Genomic DNA, 12,659 nt, shown 5'->3' on the forward strand with positions numbered 1-12,659 from the left:
GGGAAGAATTCAGAGTTCTATGGGCCTCAACATGAACAGGATAGCAGTGGATAAGTGAAGAGCCAAATAGTTGTTGTGCTTGAGAATCAGTAGTAGTCTCCAAAAGCAAAGTGCCATTCTGTAAATGAGAGAAGGATTTCACAGGCCCAGCAACTGCATTAATCCCTTTCTGAATGATAAATGAATTTCCCGTTGCGAATGACTGACCGTCTTCAGTACGTGAAACCAAGAGGAACTGTGGTGTCACTGGAAGGGTCTTTGAACTGTTAGTGTCATTCCATTTACATTTCGTAGAGGTTGATTGTGAATATGATTGGCTCATGGTGAGAAAATCCCCCATGATTGCCAGTGTCTCCAATGGCGCACTCCTTCCAACTGGGGCCCCCCTTCATAAAGGGGGGCACCTGCCATAGGTGATTGTTCACACCTCAGGTCACACCTCCCAAACAGCAGACAGAGGGACCAATCGGCAATTTGGGAAGGTAGCAGCTCAGGCAACCACCCCTTCCCAGGCCAGGTCTGTACCAGGGGATACAGGCGAACCCTACCTGTCAACCTGGGCTGGGAATTACGCGTTACCCAGTCACCTGTTATGCATAAGACGTGTGGGCCGGCCTTCAGGAGCACACAGGGACGAAGAAGAAAAAGAGGAACCTCAAATGCCAAAGTGGAGGAAGGATAGGAGAAGGTAAACAAAGAAAGAAAAAGAGAATGAAAGACAGTGGTGAGACTTCTTATGTCAGTGATGGACATTGTGGAACATTCCCAATATCACCCCAGACATGTTCCACAAGGGTGGAGAAAAAGAGTAGCAAGAGGATACACATGCAGCACAGAAGGGAGAAGATGCTGCAAAGGCTGAGCCACATGGTAGCCAAGCACGAACCTGCCAAAGAGTGGCAAGACCCCTGCGAGGGGGGGCGGGGGGGGGGGGATGAACAGGGTTGCGAGATGAACAACCTACAGTACACACTTCATTGTATCACTTTTATAAAGTAGTACAATACCATCCAGATACTGTCTATATTAAATTACTTTATCAAATGTGTATGGATGTAAATCAAAACAACTGTTCTCTAGTTCAAAATGTCAGCCAAGGTTGCCCCTGAACTCCGTAAGATTGGTAACAGTAATTGGGACCTGATGACCATTTTAGCCATTTAGTAATATAGATACTGTTTCACACAATACACAATAATTGTGCATTAAATTAGTATGGCTAGATACCTAAGTGAGTAAGGCCTTAGAATCAATCCATTGTCTTTTACAATGAAGTGAGAGTATTCATGAGTGACTGGAAACATATTTGATGTTCAGTTTCTTCTATCAGCTACTCAATATCATTGCTTATTCAGTTGTATTCCAACTAAGATTTTCCATTATTGTATGAAATCAGTACTAAAAAAATTCATACAAATCAGAGCTTACCAATTTTTGTGTGATATTACTGACCACAAAAGATGGTAAATATTTATTTGGAGTGTTCAAAAAACCATTAACACAGATACGGTATAATCACAGAAAATTCTAACTATCACAAAAGCTGCAAAGAGCTTGTTTTAGATTAGTTGTCCATAGGAGCCTACCATTTCTGTTTAAAAATAAAGAAATGCAGAAACTGCTTAGCATACTTACAGAAGTAGCGAAGGCCAATGAATATAAGAACAATAGTGTCAAGAACATGTTTAAGTAATTAAAAGAAAAGAAAGGACCATACTACAAACAAAGAAAAAGAAGAAGCAGAAGAAAGAAGGCTCATGACAAAAAGTGCGCTCACTCACACCAAATTGCTAATAGTTAAAAGTGAATTTAGGCTTTGGTAATACAGGAAAATCAGGAATATGACATAAAATCAGCGAGACACTTAACAAATTTATGGGCAAGTATAAAATTAATTGTCAGGACTGCAACAAATTTTAAGTTGGTGAAACATGCAGAAATTTTGCTGTCCAATAAAAAAGTACACGTATGAACGGAAATCCTTTCAGTAATCATCTGAGCTCACATAAACATAAAGTGGGACAATACATGGCAATTTAGAAATTTTACATAAGAGAACAAAAAGGTACACTTTAAACATATTGCAAGGAATGGAAATCTTTGTTCACAGTAAGAGAGAGCCACAACACTCACTGAAAGAACGAAACATCACATTAAACTGGTATTTTGACATCTTTCAAAAAGGCAAACGTGGCAGACCCAAGTTTGAGCTGATGCTTACCTATCTTCCATCGGTACCATTTCACCCACAAGAGGTATCATGTAGCCATGAGACCACTCTCAATATCCCAAGTAGTAAACATGGCACCATGAGATGATGGTACTACTGTCCAACATTCCTGTTAATTTAAATATCTCAACCCCTCCCTATTTACACAAATAAAAAAAAGTTTTTATGACTCTGTAGTATTCTTATTTTAGGTACATTTAGCTTTTACATTCTGTTGCATAGCAGGTCTGACTCCTGGGGTGTACATACAAATTTTTAAAGTTGTGACTTGACACAGACGGCAGATCATCAGAGCTGGCTCATATCTTATGTCACAAGCAGTATCTGGGGCACAGAAGGAATTGTATTGAATCATATTATTCTTTTCTTTTCTTTTCTTTTCTTATATATAAGCTATATGTAAACTGAATGAATTGGATAATGTTTTGATACATCGTTCAATACCTGTATGAAACAAAGTAAGAAATATGCTCTTCAATTTATTAATTCATGTATCTTCATCTTTTTGTTTCAGAAAGTGGTAGCATACAGACGTATGCTTGCTTCTGTCGTACCAGCATCGTTAAAAATGTGTATTTTAACCATTCATTAAAATATTATGATAAATTATTAGAAAAAGAATATTTGCTCACACGGTTAAGAGTTCAAATCATTATTTCACTTGCCGCCAAGATCCTGCATCAAGAGATTCGGTGCAGACAACAAAAATTTACACAGTATCCGAAAGAGCATTCCTTTATCTAGATGTCACAATCGAGGCTAAACACAATGGAATTAATGTGAAGATCAACAATTTCAATGGTTGCAGTGATTATCTGGGTACCGCATACTACTGGAAGCAGCAGTATGTAATGCAAATTATGTCTATTGACCTTGAATGTAATGATATTAATGGCCTGTTAATATTGTTAAAAGTTAAAGTTTACCCAAGATTATGCACATATTCATAAATTATCTTCAAAGTTTTTCCAATTATTCACACAATTATTAATCCATTTCCACATCTGCACACATACCTATTCAGAATGCACTGTTCCAGAAGGCAAGGCACCACATTTCCACACTGAGCCGAGCCATAATTAATACATGCAAATAATGCAATATGACAGCACCTGATGTGTTACTCTGAGAGTCTTGCAATATGGAGCCATAATATGTAACATCTAAGCTTAGCTTATTCAAGGCATTATTGCACTGAAGAAAAATATGAAGGCAAGGGGAACTGACAATAACTGAGACACCATGTTGGGAGCAAGTCTGCTATCATCTCCAGATAATGAGAGCAAATGACCATATCACCAGCCTTGATGACATTATGTCCAGCTTAAATACGACCGTTTCAGAAAGCCTCAGTCTCAATGTGTGGTGATCCCACCTGCATCTCTGATTACGACGGAATGACAGTCTAGCTATTTACAGGATGACTCAATTGGTGAATCGTAATGTGCTGACTGCTGCCAAAATAAGAGACCACATTCAGACAGCTGCCACTGCTGTATGGTCATTTCCGTGGTACAAGAAGATGTTGGCGAGTCTGAGGCTTCCCCTGGGGAAGGGTTATTCAAGCAACAACAAATTACCACCTACAACATGTTGGGCAACACATTCTCAGATGTTTTTGGACTTCTGCCAGGACTGTGCCACCCAATGGGCACATCTCTTGCAAAGGTCTAAATTATTGTGCACAATGTTCTGCAATGTAGTTAATCTAATATTTAGAGTACATTCAATGCCACAAATTGTGAGATGAGGATTGTCTCCAATCATTTTCCTCGCAGCATCAGTGTTTTCTTGGATCACTGCCACTGCTAGGTGACCAGGACAAGGTTCATCTTCAGGAGACTCCCAACCTCTTGAAAGCTTATGAAATCAATTTCCAGATTGGCCCTAGACTCACCGTAACGGACAAGGTTGGAAATCTTCTGCATTCAACTTCTTTTTTTGGCCACTGCATGAAAATTGTGGCACGATAGAACCATCTCGCACTGTGTCAGACTCACTCAGCACTGCATGCATCTTCATTTGCTTTCACAACATGGTTTGAAGTCCAGTGGTGGGGGAACTGTTGGGCACATGCTCCAAGGTCAAAAAACAATGCACTTTCAAACTGAAATAATCCCACTGTTGTGAGACTTCCAGTTTCAGAGCTGCTAAAAACTTTCTGCAAAGCCCTCATAGTACCGCCTTCCTGGCTGTACACTGTGCTGCTGATCTGTGCCTAGGCTTCCTCCTTTAGAATGTCTGCCATTCGTGATATCCTGTTGGCACCTGCTTAAGTGCACAATCATCTTCGAGAGTGCTGGGGTGCACCACACTAATTGCCAGTGAGCCAAAGTAGGCTTGCGCCTACAGATTCCTGTCCCAGTTACCTGCCTGACATGGCCACTGGGTCCTGACCTACACAATGGCTGTAACCAAGAAAGCTGTGTGCCTGCATTCCTTGTTGCACCCGGGTATGTGACTCAGCAGGTCTTCCACACCACCAGACAAGACAATCAGTACTGTAAACTCACAAGTAATAAACATGTTTCCAGACACTGCTGTTTCAGTGACACCTTAGGATGGATGACAGCCACCTCCTCCAGTTCCCGAGGTTGACCACCTGCACCACTAGTGTGACCACCTCACATATTTAGCTTCCATGACCATTATAAATCCTGATCCAAGAGGTAACTGCTACAATACTTAAAAACACTGCTGCTTTACATAAAATTGTGTCATATTTTAAAGTGGTTCCACTGCCATACTAGTTCACAGAATATTTTATTACATTTATATATTTTGTTTATTTTATAGAATATGACTGTATACCTAATACTAAAACTTTAGATTCTACATTTGAAAGCATTTCTGTTCTAACGCCATTTAACAACCACAGCTAGTTTTACGTCAAGCAGCCTAAATTACTAACAGTGGCACTAGTCCATGATACTCTTGTACACTAGAATTTTTGGTAAGTTATTTTGTTTTTGCTGTCCTTTTAATACAGTATGTCTCACTTCTATATACAGGATGGTCCAGGAGGACATCTTTGCCACTTTGAAACATCTCTCCTATTGAATAAGGCTCATAGCTCTTAAGGTACACATTTTAGAACCCATGCTTACTGGACATTTTTTATTGTTTTGGTCCACACTATCACTTCTCAAAATATGGAAAGCAAAGAGTTTGCAGTAGAAGATATTTGTTTTACAGTATTGAAAATAGAGAAATGATCACAGCTCTTATGCATCTTTGAGCCCATGTTTACTTGACCTTTTTTGCTTCTAATGATAGTTCTCGTCATATTCCTGAATATTTTGTGCTATGTAAGATAAACATTTCACATTGCCCCAGTTTCTGAAGGTGTGTGTGTGTGTGTGTGTGTGTGTGTGTGTTTTATGCTAACAGATCCATGTAACTAACTTGGAAACAGCAGCACTTTACACAATATACATTGCTATTGAAGGGGGAAATTAAATGGAACAAATTATGACAGTTATAATATGCACAAAACCCAATATTACATGATTTTCCCTGCAAGATATTGCTGACAAAATTTTTATAACACATAACTTTAGCTCACAATTGTTACTGTATAGCAGTGGTTTGGAATAATGAACTCCTCTTTCAAAGCACCCTCTTCCTCCTGTAAAGTTCTTATTTATGACAACAGGAATAAACATGGTTAGGAATATGATTATCGGTGGCAGGGGTAAAATACAGGGAGTGAAAAGCTATTTACAATTTGTACAGAAACCAGATGGCAGTTATAAGAGTCGAGGGACATCAAAGGGAAGCAGTGGTTGGGAAGGGAGTGAGACAGGGTTGTAGCCTTTCCCCGATGTTATTCAATCTCTATATTCAGCAAGCAGAGAAGGAATCAAAAGAAAAATTCGGAGTAGGTATTAAAATTCATGGAGAAGAAGTAAAAACTTTGAGGTTCACCGATGACATTGTAATTCTGTCAGAGACAGCAAAGGACTTGGAAGAGCAGCTGAACGGAATGGACAGTGTCTTGAAAGGAGGGTATAAGATGAACATCAACAAAAGCAAAACGAGGATAATGGAATGTAGTTGAATTAAGTCGGGTGATGCTTAGGGAATTAGATTAGGAAATGAGACACTTAAAGTAGTAAAGGAGTTTTGCTATTTGGGGAGCAAAATAACTGATGATGGTCGAAGTAGAGAGGATATAAAATGTAGACTGGTAATGGCAAGGAAAGCATTTCTGCAGAAGAGAAATTTGTTAACATTGAGTATAGATTTAAGTGTCAGGAAGTCGTTTCTGAAAGTGTTTGTATGGAAGTGAAACATGGATGATAAATAGTTTGGACAAGAAGAGAATAGAAGCTTTTGAAATGTGGTGATGCTGAAGATTAGACGGGTAGATCACATAACTAATGAGGAAGTACTGAATAGGATTGGGGAGAGGAGAAGTTTGTGGCACAACTTGACTAGAAGAAGGGATCGGTTGGTAGAACATGTTCTGAGGCATCAAGGGATCACCAATTTGGTATTGGAGGGCAGCGTGGAGGGTAAAAATCGTAGAGGGAGACCAAGAGATGAATACACCAAACAGATACAGAAGGATGTAGGTTGCAGTAGGTACTGGGAGATGAAGAAGCTTGCACAGGATAGAGTAGCATGGAGAGCTGCATCAAACCAGTCTCAGGACTGAAGACCACAACAACAACGATTATCTGAAGTGTTAAACTAAACCATTTTGCAAACAACATTTGTATACCATTAAAAATATACCTTAAATCACATAGATGGACAAAGAAATTAGGGGTAACAGTTTGTTTGAATGAGTATACCACGTGCAACATTTGTAGAAGCACAAAGATAGTATACAACTGATGATATAGTATGAATTCTGTGTTCCCAAGTCTTTCACTAAAATTCAAACCATAATGTAAAAACGAGAAAAGTGACATTAAAACATATGATTTACAAATGGAGAGATTACGGGTAATTAGCCAACTTTTTCTTACAAATTATGAAGAGTTTCACTTTCTAGAAAGACATCAAATTTTTAAGTAATAGTGCCCTTAAAATTATATCAAAAATTATTATGTAACTGATTTGTAATAAACCAAAGTTCTAATCTTGCTGAGGAATGGTAGAATGTCATCATCGAGCACTTTGTGAAATGGTAAGTACATAAGTGCATTGTTAAGTATGAATTATGTCCGCAGCTCGTCGTCTTGTGGCTAGCATTGCTCCCTCTGGATCAGGGGGTCCCGGGTTCGATTCCCGGCTGGGTTGGGGATTTTCCTGCCTGGGGACTGGGTGTTTGTGTTGCCTTCATCATTTGATCATCATCATCATCATCATCATCATCATCATCATATGTGACTATGGCTATATTGGACTGTGTAAAAAAATTGGACTGTGTAAAAATTGGGACTTTGTACAGGCGCTGACGACCACGCAGTTGAGTGCGCCAAAAAACCAATCATTATAATCATCATCATCATCATCATCGTGTGTGAATTATACTACTTTTCTTTGCATTATGGTTGTAATTACACTCATGTTCACAAATTCAGGATAATTGCAGAATGTGGTACCCCACAACATAGCACTACACAAAACTGGCACTAATAGAATAGGCACACAGGGAACACACACGACACAGATATGTAAGTCCACAGTACTGGTGATAAGTTGAGAAAACCGACCCGAAACACATGTGCTACAAGATGCCACTGTTTCCTGCGCATGTACCCCAATATCAATATGGGATATGATCACCATGCACACGTACTCAGGCCGCACAACAGATTGGCGTACTCTGGATCAGGTAGTCGAGGAACTGCTGGAGTATAGCCTCCCATTCTTGCACCCATGCCTGCCGGGGCTCCTGAAGTGTCGTAGGGGTTTGAAGACGTGCAGCTATACGTCGACCAAGATGTGCTTGATGTTGGAACAGGCAGGCCACTCCATTCACCTGATATCTTCTGTTTCAAAGTACTCCTCCATGATGGTAGCTCGGTGAGGCCGTGCATTATCATCCATAAGGAGGAAGGTGGGACCCACTGCACCCCTGAAAAGGTGGACGTACTGGTGCAAAATGACGTCCCGATACACCTGACCTGTTACAGTTGCTCTGTAAAGACATGCAGGGGTTACGTGCACCAATCATAATCCCACCCAACCATCAAACCATGACCTCCATACATGTCCCTTTCAAGGACATTAAGGAGTTGGTATCTGGTTCTTGCTTCACACCGGATGAAAACCCAGTGGGAATCACTGTTCAGACTATACGTGTACTCGTGCATGAACATAGCCTGGGACCACTGTTCCAGTGACCATGTACTGTGTCCTTGATATCAGGGTTTACGGGCTCTCCTGTGACCAGGGGTCAGTGGACTGCACCTTGCAGGTCTAGGGGCAAATAAACCATGCCTGTTCAGTCATCTATAAACTGTGTGTCTGGAGACAACTGTTCTAGTGGCTGCAGTAAGGTGCCGAGCAAGGCTATCTGCAGTACTCTGTGGCTATCTGTGGGCACTGATGGTGAGACATCAGTCTTCTTGTGGTGTTGTACACTGTGGACATCCCGTACTGTAGAACCTGGATACATTTCCTGTCTACTGGAATCATTGCCATAATCGTGAGATCACACTTTGTGGCACACAGAGGGCCTGTGCTACAACCTGCTGTGTTTGACCAGACTCCAGCCGCCCTAGTATTCTACCCCTCATAATGTCATCCATATGTGCTCTTTGAGCCATTTTCAACACACAGTCACCATTAGCATGTCTGAAAACGTCTGCACACTTACTCGCTGCACCGTACTCTGACATGCACCAACACACCTCTGCGTATGTGGACTGCTGCCAGCACCACTGTGCGACGACCATAGGTCAAATGCATTACATGGTCATACCCTGAGGTGATTTAAACCTGCCAATCGCTCACCAGAGAGTTGTTTCACCATGTATCAGCATTACCCTTAATTTATGAGCATGAATGTAGATTATCAACCTGTTAGGCTCCACTGTGTGTGTGTGTGTGTGTGTGTAAAAAAATTCCTGAAGACCCCTGAACTTCTTATACTTACTAAGTCAGTTATTTGTCAATGATGATGTATGAGTTGTGATAATAGTCTGAAGAAGGTTCAAGCCCAAGGAATACAGTGTAGGAGACAAGACGTGTCAACCAACCCTTAATAGTCTGTCGAAACTGGATGTATCACCCAACACTTTATAGTTTCTCAATATTGGTAAATGACACATGGCTCTACTCTGGTTTTTATCGCACAAAGCGACACATTCCTCTGATTTGTGACTTTTTAATGTTTAGTCAAGTCATGATAACTATGAGCAATTTCCAAGTAAATTTACTCTCAGACAATGAAAAGACAGCATCAATGTTGTGCCATAACAAAGATAGGATGGAGTTCTTCACATGGAACCCTGCCTCAGATTCTCCACAACAGCTCACCGTATTTACTCGAATCTAAGCCACACTTGAATCTGAGCCGCACCTGAAAAATGAGACTCGAAATGAAGGAAAAAAAATTTCGCGAATCTAAGCCGCACCTGAAATTTGAGACTCGAAATTCAAGGGGAGAGAAAAGTTTTAGGCCGCAGCTCCAAATCGAAACAAAGTTGATCCATTGTAATATGAGACACAATTTAGGTCGAATGAATGACGATACAGCTACAGCAGTTTGGTTCGAGTCCTAAGCTTAGCAGTTAAGCTTTACCAGGTAACCATTGTTATGCATCAGGTGCTCCGTCCATATTTATACGGGTACTCTTCCTTTTTCGCGTACTTCGTCTGGTTTAAATTGATTGCTTATTTTTCTTTGATTTGATAAGTGCCATTCTCTTTGTTATAGGTGTTTACGTCACTCTAAGCTGAAAATGCATTATTGTACTGTGTCATGCATTGTTTGTTGCATTCTGATAATGCGGTACGGCTTGCTTTTGTGCACGCTACCGCCACTTACAATTTAGAAAAAAAAAAGAGAGAGGAATCGTCTCATTAGCGAAACAATGGCAAGAGACTGCTATTTGTTGTTACTTACACTGCTGCTTTCTTTGATAATGGTCAACAAGAACCAAATAATAGACAGCGTATGCTAGAAGGTGTTCTGAACGAGAGTTTAGCGAAAATTTTTCTCTGTTTGAAAATCTTTGCAGACGCCTCTTTAGTACATTACATTCTGCACTGAAATTAGAGTCATCTTAGATTTAAAAATCTAGTCAATTGCTGTGCTTCATTTCTGACTGTATCACTATTAGGCATAAGAATAATACGAATATAAACATGACATGATATGTACATTCTTCCGCATTTGCTGTTGTCTCACTCTAGTTTTGTAGTTTATTAGGCAGACAGGATTTAAATGAGTTAGCAGCAAACATGAAAGAATACATGGCAAAATGTTTATATTCATATTATTCTCATGGTGAAGAGAATACTGCATGCGATTCACAATTCATAAAAGTTCCTATAAGGAACCATCTCTTCTCACAGGTAGGATAAAATTCAGAACGTAGAGTTGGCCATATTTTGTCAAACATCCCAAACAGTCTTGCCAGTCGGATTTTCGTAGTACATTGAAATGCTGCTACATTCGAAGATGGACAATATGGAATTTGTATTTACTTCGTTGGATAACGTATGAAAATGCAGTGGTCGAAACTCGAGGCGCAGAAAAAAGCTCGTCTTCCACTTTTTTTTTTTATTTTTTTTTTATTTTTTTTTATTTATTTTTTTTTTTTTTATTTGCTGACGCAGAGGGTTTGGCGCCAGTATTTATCTTTGTGCCTGCAAAGCATGCCTGTGTAGTGCTACATATATCCGAGGGCAGAACTTCGGCATACTTTGCACTCGATTGTAAGCCACAGGTGGTTTTTTGGATTACAAAAACCGGAAAAAAAGTGCGGCTTAGATTCGAGTAAATACGGTACATCTCTGCCCTGAAGAAGTTTTCATACTCTATATTAGCGCAAAAGACTCACTTTTTCCCTCACTAGAACACATCTACACAGGAATTATGTGATCTTATTTGTGTTTTCAAAGCAGATAGTAGATGAAATGGAGACATAAATCTGGTTAATGTCAGCTCACGTGGCACCAAAACACTATAGTATTTCAAGTGCAAACTCTCTTTTACTTTAGTTAGGAGTACGGTAAGTGCTTCAACAAATCTGACTTTTGCTATTTAGGGGTTTTATCACACTCTTAACAACTCTAACTTCATTATTTTTTGTTGAGTTAATGGAGAGACATAAGTCATTAATAATGGCACCTGGAACACAAAGTAAGGGAAGCAGAACAGTTGACAGCAACTGTAGCAACTTTTGACACAATTGTGCATCTTCTATGAGACCTTGGAGTTCATTCTTAGGGTTCTGTACCGTAATTGGTAGAAACAGAATTCTAAGAGGAGCATTTTGTTGTCCAGCTGTCTGTTAAAACCCCCCTCCTCTCAGAACAATTAGATGTATCATGTTGAAATTTTATGTCAAATACTAAGGTCTATGGATCCTCCTCTCCTTCACACAGCTAAAAAGAACCAACAAAACTCAAATAGACAAGCAAACACTCACAAGGAGACTGTGCAAAATGCAACCTCCAACATGTGCAATCCAGTGGTGCAGATTAACTGAGAGTACAGTGAGTGAAAAATAAACCAACACTGAGTCTTTAACCAAATGAATGTCAGACAGTCTATATTACTCCCATCAAAATAATGAGCCCTGACATTGCTTGGATTCTGAGGAACAGTACATTGTGTGTTTTAAATAGTTTTGGTATGCATTAAATGACTAATATTTACCCATGCACATTACAATACAATGAGTTACAGCTAGTACTTGTTACTGAATATCAAATGTTTTTTGGAATACTGAACTCCCCTTATATAGCCCCCTTTTCCTCCTGTAAAGCTCTTATTTATGACGCAACTGGAATAAACATACCTAATTAGATATACGATTATCTTACATATTTAACTAAACCATTTTTTGGGTAACAACTTATTTCATGTTCTTCATTTAGTTATAATTTCAATTAACAAATAATATACTTAGAAAATAGTCTTAAGATTGCTCTCAACCAATCCTCTGCATCTGTAATGAAATATTAATGTGATGCTATGGTACCTGTTTTCAAATCAAGCAGATGGAGCATAGCATCTTGGCACGCAATAGCAATAACCTGGTTATTGGCAGCTACTCCAGCTGCCGGAGAACCCAACACAGCCTCCCAGTCTGGTGGCTGTTCAGTGTCTGCTACACTGCACACACAGACCCGTGTCAGTGGACCATGTGGAGTGTTGAGAGCACCATTCGATACTTCTAATCGTTTACGCCCTCCCAACAGCTGTAAACATAATTGTTAGGTACAGTACAAATAATTAAATGGAATTAAATCTTTATCTCAGACATATGAAAATGCGAATGTATGAACGGTTGTCAAT

General features: G+C 39.7%; 1 protein-coding gene across 1 annotated transcript in view; it reads right to left on the reverse strand.

Moving 5' to 3' along the window:
* LOC126203468 (protein HIRA) overlaps positions 1 to 12,659 on the reverse strand; it is a 242,211-nt gene that overhangs the window by 70,788 nt on the left and 158,764 nt on the right. Inside the window, exon 12 of the mRNA XM_049937786.1 lies at positions 12,343 to 12,562. Coding sequence (XP_049793743.1) covers positions 12,343 to 12,562 — 220 coding nt within the window. The remainder of the gene's footprint in view (positions 1 to 12,342; positions 12,563 to 12,659) is intronic.

The sequence above is a fragment of the Schistocerca nitens genome, chromosome 9 (assembly GCF_023898315.1).
Source record: "Schistocerca nitens isolate TAMUIC-IGC-003100 chromosome 9, iqSchNite1.1, whole genome shotgun sequence".
In the NCBI taxonomy this organism is placed as follows: domain Eukaryota; kingdom Metazoa; phylum Arthropoda; class Insecta; order Orthoptera; family Acrididae; genus Schistocerca; species Schistocerca nitens.